Source organism: Lasioglossum baleicum, chromosome 5 (assembly GCF_051020765.1).
Source record: "Lasioglossum baleicum chromosome 5, iyLasBale1, whole genome shotgun sequence".
Lineage (NCBI taxonomy): Eukaryota > Metazoa > Arthropoda > Insecta > Hymenoptera > Halictidae > Lasioglossum > Lasioglossum baleicum.
Genome location: NC_134933.1, coordinates 17245709 through 17266504, shown reverse-complemented (window position 1 = coordinate 17266504; position 20796 = coordinate 17245709). Strand labels below are relative to the sequence as shown.

At 46.7% G+C, this 20796-nt stretch overlaps 1 protein-coding gene across 2 annotated transcripts in view; it reads left to right on the top strand.

Annotated features, from left to right (window-relative positions):
* Positions 1 to 20322, top strand: part of LOC143208650 (uncharacterized) — a 29649-nt gene extending 9327 nt beyond the window's left edge. Inside the window, exons 2-5 of one of the 2 annotated variants that reach the window (XM_076423241.1) lie at positions 90 to 549; positions 2325 to 2372; positions 13262 to 13416; positions 17252 to 20322. In XM_076423241.1, coding sequence (XP_076279356.1) covers positions 90 to 549; positions 2325 to 2372; positions 13262 to 13416; positions 17252 to 18010 — 1422 coding nt within the window. In that variant the 3' untranslated portion in view covers positions 18011 to 20322. The remainder of the gene's footprint in view (positions 1 to 89; positions 550 to 2324; positions 2373 to 13261; positions 13417 to 17251) is intronic. The other variant, XM_076423242.1, reaches the window with a different exon arrangement.
* The last annotated feature ends 474 nt before the right edge of the window (positions 20323 to 20796 follow it).

Sequence of the window (20796 nt, the reverse complement as noted above, 5' to 3'; positions counted from 1 at the left end):
GTTATCGCGAAGAAGCTTTGTGCGAAAGTCTGAAAAGTGGGAAAGATGAGAATAGGTTTCTTAACGAATCGTTGCGTTTATCGTTGCAGGTGGAGGATTTCGAAGGTTACGGTTACACGCGAACTGGCAACGTGCCGTTCCCAGAGCTACAGGCATCGAAGTTGTACGACAGCAACACTACGAAGCTACACCCGCAATCGGGCCAGCAAGTCTATCGAGAGGAGAACGGCTGGTGGGGGTCGGAGGAGTTTGGAGGTCAGGAGATAAGGGAGCGTGATAAGGACGCAGCGGTGGCGGGTGAGCTGGCTTGCCTCGCGGGATACATGGCGGGGTACTTGAAGGCGGCGGGTGCCCCTTGCGCCCCGTCCGGTAGTCCTCAGTACCACCCTCACAGTCATCCGGCAATGGGGGTTGGAAGTCATCCACATCCGCATTCTCACCCGCATCCAGGAGGACCTCACCCTGGACTACATTCCCCGTTCACACTCGCCACACATGGTCATCCACATCCACACGCCTTGGAGCACGGACTCGCCGCGTTCCCGCAAGGTTTGTCTTCCAATCCTTTATACTATTCTTTCGTGACGATTCATAACGGTACGAATACATTCGACAGAAGTTGAGAGAGCATTAATCGGAGCATCGATATGTTGTTGGTCGACTGCTAAGTGCAGCTCTTCTCGCGAACGCTTTCATTATACGAATACATATATGTATGTATTGTGTTGAGATGACGAGAAGGTCACTGACCGCAGTGGTGCCTGATAAGGGGAGGGCGCACGAATTCAGGGGAAAAGTTACCCTCTCTATGCCGGTATCGACACGTGGAGAGACGAAACGCGTCACGTGACCGGCCTACGGCGGAAGCGTGGGGCATAGCGTCGTAGAAGGGGAAAGTAGAGTGGGGACTAGGATTGCTCTTATTTTCAACTTTTGAATTTCTTTCATGGCACCCCCAGAGTTCCAAATAATTAAAAAAAAATCAGATACCGGGAACAGGTGCCCCACATGGTTTAAACATTAAAATAATTAATTTAACCCTTTGCACTTCAGACTAGCGACTTATATGTATACTACACCAACAACTCCAGCACTAAATTAGTTACACATGTATACATATGTATCGTGTGTATATAATTTAAAAAATACGGTTGCTGCAATAAAACAAAATATTTATTCCTTAGCTACATTATCTAAAACAAGTTCAACTTTATAAATCTTCAACAAAATGAAAACTTTACGTTTAGAGTGCAAAGGGTTAATGCTCATAAAATCGTTTTTCTCGAATATCTTCTAAACTACTTACCGCGTCGAAAAACACGTTAAACAAAACCTGTAGATCTAGACAGGCCGCGTCTTTTATGTCCTATTACTTTTTTTCGTAAAACAAACGGTTTTCGAAAAAATTGAGAAGATTGGACAAAAATCCAAAAAATTTTGTGAAACTTCAAGATTTAAGTGTGGTTTCATTATCTCCTATCAATAAACATATTAGCAACAAATGTGTTCTTCTTTAACTTGCGGAACTTTCAAGCGGAGTTCCACTTTCTTAAGGACCAATGTTTTATAAAGAGAACTGCGTTTAGAAAAACCCTCTAAAGAGAGTCAACGGGTAAATAATGTGTCCCGGACCCTTGTTATAGGGACCTTCTTGTTATCTCACCATAGTACACTTCACGTATTTCGCACAGTGCCAGATTTCAACACAAGCTAGCTTTACTCAATTAATTATGTCGCAGTTCCCGGGAATTTTTAATATAATGCAATTCATTTGTTGTACTAACTTGGCAATACAATCCGTAAATGCAACAAGTCGCAGAGGAAAAGTAAATTCTAAATATTTGTTCTTTAATAAATTATTTTCTTGTGAAACAATGGATTACAGTAGGACCTCGATTAACCGGCTTGATTGGAAGACAAACAGCCCGGATAAATTAAGGCCCGCTGGATAATCAACACCCGAGAGACATAATTAAAATGTACATTATTCCAAAATAAATTTTTTATTTTTGAAAATTTATTTCCCTTCATTTCATATAATCATATTTTCTATATGGGGATCCGGTTAATCGACGTCCTACTGTATTTATTTCTTGGTTAGGTATATAATGATATTTCTTCAACGCATATATTTTAAAATGCTAGGAAAATTGAACTAATAAGGCCATATTTACAAGAGTAGTTAATCATTTTTTCGTATATATAATTACAATATATATTTATTAGTTCTCTTAATTCCTCAGTGTTAGGATTTTACCTTTTACTTTGGGCGGTAATAAAAGTGCACGTTAATACGTAAAACGTCTATTGTTCTATGTTACTAGATATCAGCATAGTGTATCCACGACGAGATGGCACAGGAAAAAAGAGAGGTACATATCTATGCCCGCCTACCTGGCACCCCTACGCCGCGTGTACAGGTATTTCGCAATAACCCGAGCTGTCACGGCGCACAGTGGTCCGGATCGAGAAATTCAGTGAAATTTTGTTATAACTTTTGAACCATTAGAGATATTCGAATGAAATTTTCACTAAAAATTAAAAAAAATAGCCATTTTTAACCATAGGTAAATAAATATTGTTTGCATTTGTCAAACAATATTTTTAAATTAATTTTCATTGACACTTTTTTATGAAAAACAAAATTGTTTACATATAAGTTTACAAACTATTTTTTCTAATAATTTTAATGGTCCGAATCAGAAAATTCAGCGACATTTTCTTAGAATTTTTTAGCTAATTCCATACTTATCAATTCCTTTGCTTCGGAATCTGTAAATATTTCATTTTTTAGTAGATGGGAATAATTTTCTATTGAATTTTAGTGCAAATTTCATCCCAATATCTCTTATGGTGCAAGAGTCACCAAATTTCTCGATCCAATAATAATTCATAACTTACAATGTGGTCAGCGGCGGGAATTGATTCTTGTGGGATTATTTAAAGGAAGATGTGCTAAAAATATTCCAATTTATTAGAAACTTAAAACCTGTTTGGTTTTGAAATACATATATACTCTCTTAAATAGAAAGAACTTGGCAAATTTTTCTTACTGCATTGAGCGTTATTGCTTGATTAGAGTATTTACGTTAATTGATAATAGAAGATATGATTTTTGTCACAAAAGTATCCTCTTCAATTAAAAGAAAGCAAGAGAAAAAAATTAAATAGGATCGTCAGGGCATCGCATTAAAGAGAAGCAATTTTTGTCGTAAAAAATACTCTTCTTAAAATGTTCAATTTTCAATGTTTATTACAACCATAATATTTATTAAATTGTACTAATCTCTTCATTTACAATGTCCATGGACATTTAGGAAGGTTCATTGATTCTTGGGTTGGCAAGAAAGTAATTTCGGTATTTTAAAGTGAAATAAAAAACCCAATTTTGGGAGAATTTTGAAGTATTATGAGCGCGGAGTTATGGAGCTACCATAAAGATGGCAAAAGATCGTCGAACAAGATGGAAAATGTTTTACTTAAATAGAAAAATTGGCTTTCATTTCACTTTAAAATACCGAAATTACTTTCTTGCCAACCCAACAGATATCGATACGAGAAAGTTTTAGGCGAAATATCACTGAATTTCTCGATTCGGACCACTCACTGTGCGGTGCAGCGTCCCACTGTCCCTTCGCATTACCTTACCTCTACTACGCTAGTAATAACCCTGGAACATCACACTTATTCTTTGAGACATGTACTTCACACTCGGGTCTCAGAAACCCAAAGTTCTTTTTTATCAAAAAAGCAGAAAATGTGAATATTTAATGGTGTTGGAAGAATAACTAATCTTAATAGAATGTTTGTTATTTTACAAAGAGTTATAATTCATGAAAGTGAAACATAACAAGCCATTAGTCACATTATAATTAATGACGCTCTGGGTTTCTGAAACCCAACACTGCAGTTCCAGGGTTAAGAGTAAGGTTCTGAGATCTCCTGTTGCCCCTCCCCCGGAATTTGTGCCATCTTCTCGCGTGTTAAGGAATACTTTATTCTCTAATACAAAAAAAACTTTAAAAAATATGAACGGCAGCGTAGTTATGCACTTTTGAATAGAGAAATGTTTTTACAAAAGTAATCGTTTAAACAGACTTTACACGTAACTCTGGAAAAGAATAGAAAAACGAAATTTTCTGTAAGTAATCATTTTTTGCCTGGAGGTTTTTGAATATAGTCAAGTTAGATTGCTGAAATCTCACACTGTGAAGCGATATATCCCTTATTGGTCGACTGTAATCACTTCTTCAACACAAACGCTTCCACTATAAAAGTATAAGTTGCATTTCGATGATTCGCTCCCATCGGTTTTCAATGTGTTCGTACCCTAACATGCGAATACACTAGCAATTTAACTTGGGACATGTTTTGCGAGACAGCGACGGGCAAGTTGAACTCGTATGTGACTTGAGTTGCTAGCATAGAGTCTTTACGCTCCGCCTCCATCTCAGCTGAGATCTATTTCTGCTGCACTGAAGTAAATTACAGTATGTACATATTTATACATACATAGTTTACATTAAATCAAATTAAATTCGTAGTTTACAGTTTTTTAAGAAATTAAAAATGAGGAAACAAGCTTTTATATTGGGTCGGGCAACTAATTTTTCTAAGCTTGAGGGTAATACTCATAAAATGTTGTCACACGTTCACCGTATCACGGTACAAAAAGTAGCTCTTACGAATTTGTAATTCGCGTTCAAACGAGTCGCGCGAATAACTTTAGGGGTTGCTGCGGATAACGTGCTCCGATAGGTGTTGAACATTCGCGCAGGTAGAGGGTGCGTTTCTTCGGCGAAGAATCGTGAGGTGGCGGTAGTTGTAGAGTCGCTGGTATTCTCACAACAATCCAAACAATTTTCATCTTCCGTCGAACAAATTGAACTATTCTATTCAAGAGGAGAAGCTCGGGGATTCGCATTCACTTTTTAACTTTCGATGAAAAGAAAGTTCGGGGCTAACGAGAATATAAATTTCCATATTATCCGGTTAATAATTAGCTTCGCGATCTTTGATGGGGTTTCGACGAGAGTGTTGTTAAACGATCGGATGAATGGCGAGGCTGTTCGTCGCGCGTGTTTCTTTGAGATTTACGTGGATGCGTTGCGTCGGATATCTATCCGATATGTAATCTTACAAACGAGAGATTAATAAGGCCAAAGCGGCGCCCGATTGATTTATTCACCGACTGCGAACGTATCGCGACCCGTTCATCCCACGGTTAAGCTTTCAAACTCATCGTTCGTTCGGCGAATGACGCATGTTCCTTGCATTTCGCGAATCGCGCTCTGCACGCGTATGTACGTTATCTCGCAGTAAAAGTATTTGCTCTGTCCGCCCCGTGGTAGCTATTATTGATTGTCATGCAAATCGATGCATCGACTGAAGCCGTACGAGGCCGAAGCAAACTCGGGGCTTCTTAACTATAGCCGGCTTGCATCGTTCTGCGGCGGACGTTCGAATGCATTTCTCTTCGACGGCACCTTTAAAGCACCAGCAGATTTTTCTATTTGAAAATTTCGAATACATTCCGATCGATCCAGGTCGAATAAGCCACTCGTAAATTCTGATCACAATGGCGGGACTGTCTTCAGAGCGCACGACTCGTACATTCCGATTCTCCGCAGAAACCAAACTGTTTCCGGTTTTTCATTTTTCGCTGGACGTTTCGATTTCGACGCGTCCGATTTTCCACGGTTTTCGCGTTGCTCGCGATCCGCGCGTTTTAATCGTCCCGAGCTTCCGGCGTTTCTCGTTTGCAAAAATTCGCTCGGGCCAATGAAAAAGAAGCTCTTTGCGCGGCTTTCGAAATGTCAAACGCAAAATGTACTTGTTCGTTTGCAAGTCGGTAACGAATAATGGATTTCACCGTATATTTTCCAAGATCCTTTTGCGCGGAGCTTTGCGCCGCTACCGCAATACGGCTTCGCGTAAAAAACACGTTCGCGTTGCACAACGCGAAATGCATAGCGGACCGTTAACACGGGGGATATCAATCAAGTGGCCGATACACCGTTAACGGTTCGAACTTTCCCATTTTCCGGCATGTCGAAATCGAACATCGGGCACAGTTTTTCAACGATATATCGGCCGAGATACGATTCTCAATCGAATAGGACATCATCGATTCGTTTGATAATTGACCGAATTGAGTTTCCGGTTGTACAGCGTGCACCAAAGTCTGTGATCGTAATTTCGGAACGCTTTGCGGAATACGTAGGAACATAGCGTAGTTTGTGATTGGTTCTAAACGTTAACCTTCTTTGCTCTCCCGTGTCGAATGACTGGACATTGTTGGTAGACCGCGGATTTTCTGCAATTATGAGTAGTGGTCAGATTACATGAATTTAAGAATATCAATTTCTTCGTTCCAGATAATTAAAATCGTAACTAGATGTAGATCTTTATGCATTTACAGGAAAATTGAGTAGATGAAATTTAAAGTTGTAGGAAAATGTTGAAAATTGAGGATGTCGATATATGATTTCTCCTCTAATCAAATCATTAAGGGAAGAAATTACGTTCAATTTAGTTTCTGTTCCTTGCAATCGACGCAGACAATTTTTATTTTGCATAAAGATCCGCAGTTTAATCATAACAGTTTTGTTTGGGGACACAGCAGTGGCTCCGAATCGACTTCTGTCGTTTCTCGGATCAGTGTACCTGTTCGGTTTTTCTTTGTTTCTGAGCGGACCGAATGTTTATGGATCCAATAAATCATAAAGTCGCCGTCCGAGCAGCGATATCTTCCGTTGAAAAGTAGCTGTGTCAATAGAGTAACTTAAAACGAAAGTAGAGTGATCAAAATTTTCTATTCTCAAAACAAACATTGGTCTCTCGAGACAGAACCGTATAGAATCAGTAATGTGTTCAAATAAACTAACTAAAATCATTTCATCTGACAAATATCTAAATAAAATAACATGTTGTCTTAACTATTATTTTCCAAATAAATTTATTTCGACAATGTCCAAGTCTTCAGACAACAGGAGCTCGGCTAAGGTTCCAAAACCGGGGATTGACAAAAATTTCGTTCACATAAATACAGTCCTACCGTATACGAGTTGCTCGGCGGGTTGAAATAGGTCAGCGAAGTAATGCCCGACGTATTCCGATCCTGTAAAATGCGTGCAAGAGCCGCAACGCCTCGCGGCGGTTATTTCGGCGCGCGGTTCCTCTGGCTTGTCCCCGCGTAAATTTCTTTGGTGATTGTCGAGCGGTCTCCTATTCGGCGGTCTAGAGTTGCTCGTTAAAACCGGAAGCGCACCCTCTGTGCGTGCATCGTGTTCTCTGTGCCATCTTTTCCGCGGTGGTTTGAAAGAGGCCCGGAGAACCGCGCACGAAAAGAGGAAGATAGTCGAGCGGAGAGAGTCGAGTCGAGTCGAGTCGGGCAAGAGGGTGGGTGGAGGGGGCTGGAATGCCCCAGCGAAGAAGAGCAGAGAGAACCATGAGAGTAAGCCGCTTATCAGGGTGGCAGCAGGCACTATAGGTCCAACCAACGCAGATAGGTGGGTTTCCATGGAAACACGGATCTGTCCGTTAGGTCCCTACGTACCCACGTCCAGCCGCCTATCCGTTGTAGGCGTATCCGCTACATGAAAAGCCGCGGAACGAGAGAGGAATCGAGAGTGTTTCTGCCTTCGTTCGTTTTCGCGTTCGCGACAGGAAAACGCCGTGAACCGGAGAAGATCTAGCCTTGCGCCCCAGCCATACAACTAAAATTCGACTGTTTGACCGTAGAACGCGACCCCGGGGATGTGCCACGGTACTCGATGGATGGGGTGAGGATAATGAATCGGTGGTCGTCGCGTGTGTCCAAAGAGAAAGTTCATGTCTAGTTCGGGAACCGCTTCGATGCGTCGCGCTTCTCTATTTATTTTATTATGCAATGGTACACGGTACACACGGGGGTCGTGCTCCGCCGGAAAGCAGAGACACGCCGCTCATAGCTCGGGGCGGAACGACGGAGGGTGCGAAAAAGAGGGGTGTCGAAACGTTGTCGTTAACGCGGCGAGGTTTCTGCCCCGATGTTTCGGGGACAGTGTCGAAGCCACCGGGTACGTGGGAATCGCGTCACATGCCTCGCCCTTTTCTCATTCGACTACTGCTATTTGTTGTCGCAGAGAAATTGCCCGTCCACTTAACTTCCTCCGCCTCTCTCGGCGGTACGCGCCGCGCAAACAGACTCAGACTCCCGCCGTCTCGTTCCTCCTTTCGATTGATAATTTCGAGCAAGTGTCGCCGATCATCCGTGCGATCGAGACGGTAAAGTAGCAAATTGGCATTTCGTCGGGCGTCGACCTTAACCCTTTGCACTCGAGCGACGAATCTAAATTTGTATTTCAAGAAATTACGAAACATCCAAGTTCTTTCATAAAACGAAAAGAAATTGGATAGAGATATTCTCTGTTAACGTTTGATCTTAGAATGAAAATAGTTGCAACGATCTGCCTGTAGGTCGACCTCCGGATCGCGACGAGATGGTTGATCAGGGTGTTCGTCGACTCTCGATAGAATTGCAATCGGTCGATTAGGCGTCAGGTTAAGGGTGGCACGTGGCGGCAGCACGTGCACCCATCATCGTTACGAAGTGGCCACAAAACGGCGTCGGCGACGGGGCTGGAGAAGCGCACACGCGAAAACCCACTCGGGAGAAATCTTAGTTGGCATCGGAATACGAACGGCTTGCGGCGATCGACGCGTGTCACTGAGTAAATTGAGTAGGTGGACGGGCCGGTGTCATTGTCGTTTGCCGAGCGGGGGGTTCGAATACCGGTCCCGGACCTAATTGCAGGATAAACACTCGACTCTGAGTGAAATATCACGTACAACGATATCGATACCTCTGTCTTCTTGTTTTCTTTTCTTTTCGTGTGTGTGTTTTTTTTTGTCGAACGTGCGCGCGCATCGGGCCTAGAATTCTCGAATGTCGATTTTTCATCGTGTTTCCACGCAATAAAATAGGAAAGTAGGTTCCGCGAGAGGTACGTAGGTGGAGCAGTGTCGAGGCCTATCAAAAAGGAAGCGAATGAAAAAGGCATCGGTTGGAAGTCGGTAACACGAAGCTTATCCTCTTACTCGGTTGTCCCGGATGTGTTGGTATTTCGTTACTTACTTTATGCTCGTCTCTGCTAGATTACCGCGTAAGAACGACTAGGTTCGAAGGCCACACGCGTTTCTTTTGTCCGCGCGGTCTCGGGACATCGTGTGGCCTTCTCGAGCGCAGGTGTATCATTCTCGAGTTTACCGATGCCGTCTCTCCTTCGCTGGTCTGTCTGCACGCGTCTCGAACGGCGGACACCTTTGTCTCTTCCAACTGCAAAATCGCGCGGAGAAAGACAAACTACGGTTTCCCCGTGGTTATCTACTTTGCGCAGCGATTTCGCGGAGAGGTCAGACCGTAAACGCAAAGTCGACCAAATGTTTTCGTAGCTGATGGCCTTTTAGAATTCCCTCTCCAGAAGGCAGAGAACGGCACGTGCTATCATCCCACGGCCCCCGCGCGTCCATGGTCCACGGTTCCCCCGAATAATCCAAACGCTCCTCCCGCCCACGTTCTGCACCGCCTAGCAAAGTCCGTTCGCGTTTCAGCTTTTAATTAATTTTCGATTCCCTTCTCGAGCCCGTGTATATTCACTTTCTCCGGATTCCTCGGGCCGGTCGTTCCTCCTTGTCGAGCCATCGAATTTCGCTACCGTCGCATCATCTCCCATTCTATGAATAACGAAGTAACCATCGCGTCTTCGCGAAACGAGTTTGTCGCTTCGCCGGGCCCGGCTTGGGCTTCGATTCTCCGTCGATTTCACGTTGTTCCAGCGGGACGGCCCGTAATTTATGGTTCAATCTCCGCAACTTAACCCGTTTTGATGAATGGCGCCGCGCCGCAGAGTAGCCAGTCGATTTATCGTGTAATTACCACGAGATCTTTCCATCCGATTTCCCCCCGTTCCTTGTAATTGATATTAATTTGCATTTTCTGATTCTCTCGCGCGAGCTTTCCGAATTGAACTCGGAATTCGAATTCTCACGTTATCCGCGATTATTTATGGCACGGACGGGCAATCGTGCTCAGCCGGCGCAACAAACGCCGCGCGCGGGCTTAAACGCGTTCTTTAGACGCGCCGTATTTCATTGCTGGAATAGTTTTAGATCGTATCGCGGATAAGTAAGCGCCAGCGGTATAATTCATTCGGTCGAACCGAAGAAATTCCACGATGCGTGTACACACAAGAGGATCGCAAGTGTGCGCGCTAGTTGCAATCAATTAGCGTTTCTCGTTACTCCGTCGAACGTTATTCTATTATTAGCGTCTAGCAGTCGAGACTCCGTGACGCCGGGACCGAGGGCCGAACGATCGATTACGCTTATTGTTAGACTCGCACTCGAAATCCTGTTCTCCGTTTCGGATTCGCGTTTACGTTTCCGTTCGCCGACTAGCGCGATTAGCGGACACTTGACCGGGCGCGGGAGAAATCACTGTGAAATTTGGTTAGCAGTCCATTGACTTCCACGGGATTCTGTTCCGCTCGGCAGCTCGAAACACTAAACCCCCGGGCTCGCAGAGGGAACCGAAGAATCCAATAAACAGAAAACGAATTTGCTATTAGGGTCGCGTCTGATCTCGTTGCGGGCCGATGAGCCGAGCCAACCCTTGTATCAACCCTCGGTTTCGTCTCGCGCCGACGATAATAAATCGAATCATACTTCAGGAAGCAGCGGGTGTTTGCCGACCCATTAGGGTTGCTTAGCTAGCCGTCGTTTGCCGGATCGACGCATCCAAATCGACTAACTGGTATCCCTCTTTCGTCCCGCAATCTTCGCCGCGAATTTCGCGCTTCTCGTAGGAACGATTTTTTTCCGCGATTCCGAATCTTCGCTCGGCTAGAAACGAGGCAAACGAAGGGCTTCTCGTTGCGCCCACTCGGCGTTGCGAGGAAGCAGCCGCAAGACCATAATCGGAATTCCATTGTCTCGTTTCTGGATAAGGACCACGCTTTCACAGGGGCCGATGTATAGCCGGCAAAGGCCGTTGTTAACGGTAGCGCCAACGCCCACTCGACAATCAAGCATCCTCTCGCTTCTCTCCGCTCCTCTCGCGTCTCTCACTCTCTCTTCTCCGTTCTCTCTTCGTAGCCTTATCCCGGTCGCTGTTGGATCCGCCATGGAGCCGACGCGACGGAACAGAAGATACGGATCATAGATTCAACGATCGCGGGCGTGTCGTGGCCATCGTTGCGACGGTAGCCAACCGGCATGGCATTTTACATTGTGCTCGGCGCAATCTGCTCCGAGCATCTACCTGGCTACCACGCTGATAGCCCACTCGACCAGTTCGTTAGCCAACGATCGCGCACACCGTATGCATCATCGTCGGCGTCATCGTCATCATCCTTTGCCTCTCCGGACCGTTGTTGCTGCATATCGTTCTTAACTTTGGGCAACGGTTCCGAGCACCGGGAGAAGAGATACGACCGATACGAAAGATTCTCGATGATCCTCCTCCCGGACCACTCCTCTTTCGAGACCCGTCCCGTCGCTCGCTTTTCATCGAGGATTCCCCGCTCGCGGTCTTCTGTTTCTCGGATCTCTTCCGTTCTCCGTTCGCCATTTTTCCGTCGGTTTACTTTTGCACTTGAACAAGCGGATCCGATAGCTCGATGTCGAAGCTGATCAGATTCATAGATTCATTCTTATTGTGATATAATCGAATCAACCGTGGATTTTTAGGATGCAGAAGGGTTAAAGTAGCGTCTACTATGATAAATTCGAAATTTTCTAGTTTCGTTTTCATTCGTTCGATTGTTTTACCGTGTTAAGGTCGATCTTACTATCTGCACAGACACGAAACGTTCCTCACCGATTAGACAAACATACTATCCGATCGTATCGGCACAGACACGTATCGCTAAACAAAGAAAGTATTATAAAGTGTTGTTATACCGAACGAAACCGTTCCGGCGCGGGGCGAATTCAGTGGTTGTTCGCGGCCGTCGCGTCGCTGCTCGATCGACTTTTCACGTTGGAACGAGTTCAATGAAAGGAGGCGAGGCGAGAGGCGTTTTCGCGCGTTCGGTTGGCCGCGTTCGTAAAACTGTTGGTGAGACTCGCGCGAGATGGACACGTAAAAGAATCAAATAAAATAAGGAGAAGAGCGGCTTCTCTCTCGGTCTTTACCTACGGCATCGAATTCTTCGAAGTGGTCGGTGAGAGGGTCGGTCCCCGAGGTGGATCGCGCGGAGCAGTCGCGACAACGAACGAGCCTTTCGAGCCGAGGTATCCACCATTCCTTTCTCGACTTTACGATCCAGCTTCCAACCGCGAGACACTGGCGAGGCGCAGTTTTCCAGACTCCTCTTTTTATTGGCCCGGAACGTTGTACGTTGGCGTGTTGGATAGCATCGTTTCCAGAGGCAGCTGGGAACGAACCGCGACTTTGGTCCTCTGGATGGTCGTGTATTCCGGGGTGTACCCCTCCTCCCCTGCCCCTCGCCGCCTCTCTGGCCACCCCTCGACACCCCTCGACACCCCTCGCGCTCTCGTCCCCCTGTTCCACCGCGCGCTGGCTTGTCCCCCGGTTCTCTCTTCCACCCGCCGCCCCTGTGACCCCCTCATAAGCGGATTACGTGGGTCCCGAAACGAGCCAAGCGAGGCTCGATGGCACGAGGAAGGTAGAGAGAGGAGGGTGGGCCAAAACGGGAGGTGGAGTGGCTGTTCAAAATTACGCTATCGCGACCTCGCAACGCTTACACCCTCCGCGCGCCCCTCTCCCCTTTTCTGCCCTACGGTCTGCGGTGGTGATGCCTCGCTTCTCTCGCGGTCCCTCGGAATCGAACCGCCTCGACTCGTCATCGTCTTCACCTTCGTCTTCATCTTCGCCTTAGGGTACCAGTAGACTGCGATAGAACCTGGAGACCGTAGCGTCGAAATAGAATGCATACTTTTATAGCGAAAGCGGCAAGCAGAGTTACACTTAACAGTCGGCTAACATCGATCATCCATCGATCCAACGTGTTCGTTTTCCTATCCTTAGTCTTCAGAGTCTCAAATATTTCCGACTGTCGTCGTGCAAATCGAATTCGCTCGTTTCTACAGCTACCGCCATTGTTCCTCATGAACTATGACTTTCCTCGTCATGCAAAAGCATCGCAAAGATAAATATCGGTGACATACTATGTACAAATTTTTTTTGAGATCTTCATTGCGAGTCTTACTCGATGTTGCAAGGCAAATAGTGAACGTTGTTTCCACTTTGTTGCAGGAATGAACCAGCGCAAACAGCGCCGCGAGAGAACCACATTCACCAGAGCGCAGCTGGACGTGTTGGAGGGACTGTTCGTGAAGACGAGATACCCGGACATCTTCATGCGCGAGGAGGTCGCCTTGAAGATAAATCTGCCCGAGTCGAGAGTTCAGGTAAATTTCAATTTATCACACGAAAATCGATCGCGGCCACGGGATTTTCAGCTCGACGGCGCGCGGCGGTATGTAGGTTTAGTAGCCTCGCGCGTCACACACGCCGCGTAACAAGTCCGCCGGGAATGAGATTGTTCTCGCGCGACGATAACGAGTGCCGGAGAAAGAGGGAAGGCGAGTGCTTCGTGCTTCGGCAAGCATAGACGAGATTTAAGGTATTTACACAGCGGCGCGGTGTCGCTCCCCACGTCCCTCCGGTTCCGCCATTGTTCCGGCCGTGGCTGCTACATTGATAGATGTGCCCAACGAGCCCGTTGACGCTTTTATTGCGGTTCACGTGACATCTTTATTTCGTGGCGGGGTGGCTACGACGTCTCAAAGTCACGATCGTGATGGGAATTTCGAGATCGCAAATGTCCCTTGTATGCTTCGCTCTTCGGAGTTGCGTGTTCCGCGCGCGGACGATCGGTGACGCACTAGTAGACCAACTTAACACATTACCGACCGGTGATTATTGCATAATTTTGACAAATCTATGGTGCATGGCTTTTTACACGTTTAAATAATTGCAAATTTGCTAGTTTCTATAGATGATCGAACCTTGAGCCGAAATCATAATATTTATTGTATTCATTTTTCGATCGAGACGAAGTCACCACTAAACACTTTCTTTTGTTACTTTTGAACTAACAAGCCACCCTCAATAACGATGTCAAATAGTTTCGTTTAAGATTGCAATGTAAAAGAAAATTTCTATGCTTTCTTTTGGTACAGCACAATTATTGAAAATCCTGTTAATAGGCTTCCGGTAGGTAAAGTGTTAACGAGGCAGTAAACATTAACGTACACAGAGTGGAGTGCGCAGAGTTGAAGTTACCCTTCCAGAATAGTTAGCAAAAGACGCTGGTGCTTCTCCGCCCTGTTTCGTTGGACTTTATAGGTGCTCGCGGGTGATACGAGTCGAACGGTTCGCGTAATTTAAATCGGGTATCGATCGATCAAGTTTGTCGTGGCGTTTCCATCCGACTCGCAAACATTTAGCAGCTTAGAACGGGGCGTCCGCGGAGGGTCATCGAATCGCGCGGGGCAGTTAGCTCGGCGCGGCGCGCCGCCATCGCATCGTCCAAGACGGAGAGCTAGGAAATTCCGCCCAACGCGGAGTTTCCACGCGAAGTTAAGCCTCCCGTGAATGGAGGCGAAACTGCAAAAGGGTGTAACATACGTACGTCACGACGCGGCGCGGCACACGTGTGCGCGTTCTGCATTGTAGAGGCGTAGCCATGTGAACGAATAATATACGGGTGGGGGAGGGGGGTGGTAGAGGGTAGGGAGAGAACGGTGGGTAAAGGAGGACGGTGATGCGTGGATTTAAAAGTTTCCGTGAGAGAAGGAGAGGAGGAGAGCGGAGGAAAGAAGAGTAGGAGAGCGAGAGAGAAAGAGAAAGAGAAAGAGAGAGAGCTTGCGCGTGGAGGTAGCGGTACACAGAAGCGACGGATGTATAGAGCCCAACATATAGTTGATTTGTTCCTGGATTATAGCCCTTCGCTCTATCTCGCTCGCGAGTTTCTATGCGTGTTCGCTTTTCTGCGAGAGAACGACACAGCTGCGCGCTATGTTTGCCACGTTTGAATGCGCCAGGTCGTTCGTCCGTCGTTTACGATCGAGGAACGGCGTCGGAACTTTATCTCCCCGGTGGTTAAAGACGCTAGGCTTCCGCGGCATCGTTTCGCGGGGAGAGAGCTACCCAGTTCTCGCTCGAGGACAGATTTATTAGTATTAAATTCATTCGATCGGGTAGGCTCGGTGTCTCGGTGCTCGGAGGAGTTTACCATGAGCGCGGCCGATTCGTTTATGTTTTCGAGTCGATAAACGTTTGTGAAGCCAGTCGCGCGTCCCTCTCCCTTCACCATTCTTCGATCGTCGGCGAAATGAACGCGCCGCAGCCTCGTATTAATAGTGCAAATAAGAAAATATATTTGTCGTAACGAAACGTCAACGCAGCTGCCGCACCCCACGGAGGATAGCTCGGTTCTCCGCGTTGGACGCCAACCAGATGGTGATGCAATTTACACCTAGCCATCGATACACACGGGTAAAACTGGTTGTGGTCGCCCCGGGGGCTTCCGGGTGGCACACCGCGCGCGTTCGGCCCGTTCAGTTGGTTTTTGGGGTGGCTGCGAACTCTCGGCGTCGCTGTGTGTTGTTTCGAAGGGGGTGTCGTGCAAACACGGGCTCGGTAATGGCTCGTTCTCTTTCTCGGTCTCTTCTTCCCTCGCCGACAGGATCGCGTCTCTCCCTTCCACGGGCGAGATCGTTTCTCTTGCGGTTTTGTATACACGGGTCTCGAATTTTCACACCCCCCCGTTCGCGGTTCTGTTTGCGAAACGCGAAGACGGGAATACGGGCGAACCCGTTCGCCGATAAGGAATGTTGCACGGTCATGTTCGTTTCGAGTATTCTCGCCGCGCTGAAATCTTCTCGAACCGTTCGACGTGTCGCGCGTCGCTTTTGCAAAGGGTTTTTCCACGCCTCGAACCCTCTCTCGCATCCTTTCGTCGTTCTCAATTCGAGCAACTAACGCGGAATCCGCAGCGGCTGGAAATCCCGTGTCCGCTTGGACGATTCGCGCTCCTTGCAACAACTGTTACAATGCCGCCGATAATAACAACAATGACGGCGGGTCCCGCTTTTAAAGGCACAGGCATAGATTCATAGGATCGCACCCCTGGCCACATTGTGTGCTGGGATTACAGAGGGTGCACGAGGGGGAGTGAAAGGGGGCTTGGGCGCGCGAGCTTGCGAAGTATCGGGGCTTACTTTTGTCCTTCTTTCTCCCCTCGTCCGTGTCCTCGTCGGGGGACGAGCAAAACAGAGAGAGATTTTTCGATTTCGATTTCCATTTCGATTTTCATTTCGATTTCCCTCGCGCGTTTTCCGGTCCCGTTTCCCGACCGCGTCGCGCGCACGATCGTCTTCGTTTTTTCAAGTAACGTGTTGAAATTATGGCAAACTTTTGGGCGGACAGAGACTCGTTCTTCTAGCGGGGTGAAAGGAACCCTAAGCACGGGCGGGATTTGATTCGCGCATGCCTGCCGACGAATACCGTGATCTCGAATCCCGAGGGACACACCGACACACGTGAACCAGAAAGCCCCAGGTTTTTCGCCCCTCTTCCCCGGCTTCTTGTTATTGTTGCGATTTAATGAAATGTTACGGTCGTCCGCCCGCGATTACTTTCCCATTGCGCCGATTAACTCCCCATCGCTCATCGCTACGATTCTCCTCCGCGTGACGGGACACCTTTTCTTCTCGGCGCTCCCTCGGGCAATGGTTTCCTCCGGCCCGTCTATCGTTCGAAGCTCGGGAGATGTGCCAGTCTGCGCGATAGATCGGTACAAAGTATTACGGACGATATACATGTCGTGCACAGACGAATAGAAAGAGGCTCGGAATTTCCCTTGCGGAGCGAAGGAACGGGACTGTTTTCAGTTTGGTCATACATACAAAGGTTCGACGTTGCGCCAACTTCCGAACAATTTTTATTCAAGTGTATATGAAAGCATCGTTACAACTTCATTAATTGCAGAATAAGAAGCCGGTTATTAAACTGTGGCAGGTTTCTCGTTGACAAACTTCATAAAATCAGAATAATTTATTGTGAACGAAATCGAAGTCGAAAAAATGTAAAGAGTAGTTCTAAGAATACTCGTTCACTCCTCTAGCGTTGTGCAGATTGTAACCAAATTTGTTGCACTCGATAGATTACGTTTAATAATAGCAAAGTTGATCGAGTTTCGTGCTTTAACCGTGACATGTTTTGTTCTGGTGTGTGCAGGTGTGGTTCAAGAATCGTCGGGCTAAGTGCCGACAGCAGCAGCAGCAGCAGCAACAACAGCAGCAGCAACAACAAGCTCAGCAGCAGCAGCAGCAACAACAGCAGCAGCAACAACAACAGCAGCAAGGCTCTCCGTCGAAGGGTTCACCGCGATCGAACCAGGCTCAAAACGCGGGTAGCAACGCCGGGAACAAAATGCCGACGAGCTCGTCGGCAACGCCCAGCAGGCGTTCGTCTCCGGTATCCCCGCCGCGCGCCAAGGAAGCGCCGAGTTCGAACTCGCCTCTGATCTCAACCGGATCAACGTATCCGCGGCTCGGCGTGACTCCGGCCAGCGGAAGCGGTGCGAACAGCGCCCTGACCACGCCGTCTCCGCCGTTGACCCCGGGTTCCAGCCAGTTACCGCCGTCTTCTTATCCACCGCCGATGAACCAGATTCATCACGGCGAGTATGGTTTCGCTTGGAGTTCAGCGTCGCCCGGCTCGGTGAACCAATGTTACCCAGGGCAGACGTACAATGCCTACCAGAACCCGTACACCAGCGGAGATTATTATCAGACCCCGATCTCGCACATGCATAATAGCCCTCAAGGAAACTACCATCATCCGCAATATCCTCACAACGTGACGCTGACTTCCTCGATGTCGCACTTGACGCTTCACCATCAGAATCCGAACGGCACCAACGACATGACCATCACGCCAGGCGACACCGACGGCTACATACTTCCCGATCCTAAGTATCAAGCGATGGTATAGCGGTCCAGCCGACCATCCGCCGCCGGAATATTTCATCGCGGCCAAGAAACCGCGGTCACGGTCGCATCATCCTCCGCCGCCGGCTCTTATCACTGGCGATCACCCTCGAACTCGACTCCGACTGGTTGTCTGGAGATTAACGGCAGCATCGATTCCGACGACAATTGACCGGTAAATCACGTACTTCGCAGCCACCCTTGATGAGAACCGGCGCGGCGACGGGACGCAACCGTCGCCGACCCAACTCCCGATTACAATTGTACCGATACACAATCAACAAGTAGTATCACATTATTATGTATCGCGAACTCGGAAGAATCGCGATTCCCTCGCAAACTCAAACTCTTTGACGTGAAATACTCTCGTTCACCATACATGAGAAGTATTTCGAAACAAAAGAAAACGCGAAGTCGACCTGCGAGAACGGTCTCGCGACTCTTGGCTCCCGGTCGTTGCTGCAAACGACGATAAACACCGGTCCATAATCACGTCATCCTCGCTTGCAGAGTGTTCGTCTGGTGTTTCGAGCGCGGGACCGTTCTCCATCGTAGTCGCGTCGCGCTGTCTACTGTTCGGAGCAGCTTGGATACTTGTCGATTATGACGAAACCAAGGAACCCGGTTCTGTTATCATTCGCAACGCCCTGAGACACGTTGTTCCGCTTGGCGGACCGCGTGCTCCGCGAGTCAGTATCTTGATAGCGATGTTGAGCTCGATTGCGATTCGTGGTTACTTAAAAACACGGGAAACTGATTGTGTGGGAACGTTCGACCTTCCGTTTTTCTCTCTTTGTATCGGAGGGTCGCGCATACACGCAAGCTGGTTCTCGTGTACAAGGAGCGTTGATGACGCCGTTGCTTTTCTTCGAAAAATCAAAAGTATCATCATCGTTTCTGCTCGGTGAAGGGAGTCCGAGAATCCAATCGAGCCCGACAACCACGCGCGCTCGAGATCAACCGTAAACTGTGAAAAACCGTGATGCTATACCTTCTCTCTTTCTAGCAGTACGTTTTTTATTTTACGACTTTTTAATTTCCCGGTAACACGCCGGGCGATAAGGGCGCGAACATGTAGAGCTTGTCGAGCGTTCTTTGAGAAACCGCGAGCAATTATTTTATCCGGTACTCTGTCGAGGTTGTTTGCAGTTTTAACGAGAGACGGCGGCCGCTCTCGCCGTCTCGCTGTCGTCCGTATTCCTACGGGAAGACGCTGATTGACGTTTCGATCGCCAAACTAGTTGGAATTTGACCTACAAACACTACACGCGGATTAAAGGCACCGGATAAGGGCATTTTGACAACGACAACGAGAGTTTAAGGATTTCTATTATACCCACCTCTAGCGGGTGTATTTTCATTCTGTTTTTTTAACTAGCTAATTAAGTAAGTAATTTGAAAGTAAGATTGATGACGAAGTAAGATTTTTGAAGGGCAAAGGAACGTGCAGAGAACTCGTAGAAAATTCATTCAAAGTTTATTTAATCGGGAAATTGATTTCAGCATAGGTAGAATCGAGTACTTTAATCTGATTTTTGTTCTGGTATTTTTATAGCTTCTGTAGAAGATTTAGAGCTACCCGGTAAAACGAAACGTCATTCTTGCGTTTTCCTAGTATATCACCGTTACGGTCCTTATTATTACCTTTAATAATTGTATTGATAAATTGCACTGCCATTTGCCGGAAGTTTGTGTAAATAATGAATGAAAAAGAAGGAGAATGAACGTGAACATGCCTGAGTGTGGGATGTGAACGAACACGAAAACGATTCAAGAAGCCGAGGCACGTCAACGGTCTCGGGTCGAACCACGAAATCCCTGACAATGAGAGAACGCGTGGATGCATTGTCGTTGCAACTCTTTTTCCCGTGGTTTGTCGTACTCTCTTTCTCTCTCATTGCCAAGGATCCGGTCTCCTTTCATCTTGACACGTGCTCGAGCGAGAAAAAGTAGAAGTGAAAAGAACATAAACGGCTTCTGCTTAGTCGTGAGAGTGTATATTTCGCGTACACATCCCCTAATGTATGTGACCATTGGTGGTTTAGAGAATGTATGACTTATAAAAATATCAATAAAGTTAATAATAGTAAGATAATATAGTGTAAACTATAATGATTATTGTGAACGACTCTAACGGTAAGGTACTTTGTACTAATAGCAATCGGTTGTACATAAAACACTTTGTGTAACTTGTAAGATACATAACTGTTCGATCAAAAATCAAATAACCCTCGGCACTCGACTTTTGAATAAGTTGGTATGTAATCGATTATGCTAAACATTTATATCCGCAAAATGAAAAAAAAAAAAAAAATTTACATACTTACTTATTTCATATCCATAAAATGAAAAAAAAAATATTTAGAATGTAATTATTCTAAGTCGCGGAACGAAACGTTTGATTTTCGCGGTTAAAATAGAGCTCCGAGTGCGAAGGGTTGACAAAGAGTTTATCGGCGATTAATTTTTAGCAATTTTAATTATTGGCGATTGAACACACCGTGTAACTTGTATGATATCCAATGATTGCTTTACCGTGCGAGGAGAAAATCTTCCTACATCAAAATAAAACATCGCATATGATGAACATTGGAGTTTGTTGTCTATTCCTTCAGCCACACGTATGCATTTATAGTGGAGCAGCGAGGTGAGCTGAGCAGTGAAAAAAAAAGAAAAACAATGAAAATACATATGTACTTTTTCATTAGTATGTGTCGAAACGTTGTCACGAATGTTGGTTTGTTTTCATCGCGCCGCTATCACCGATGCTCGCCGCTCCACTATAAATCT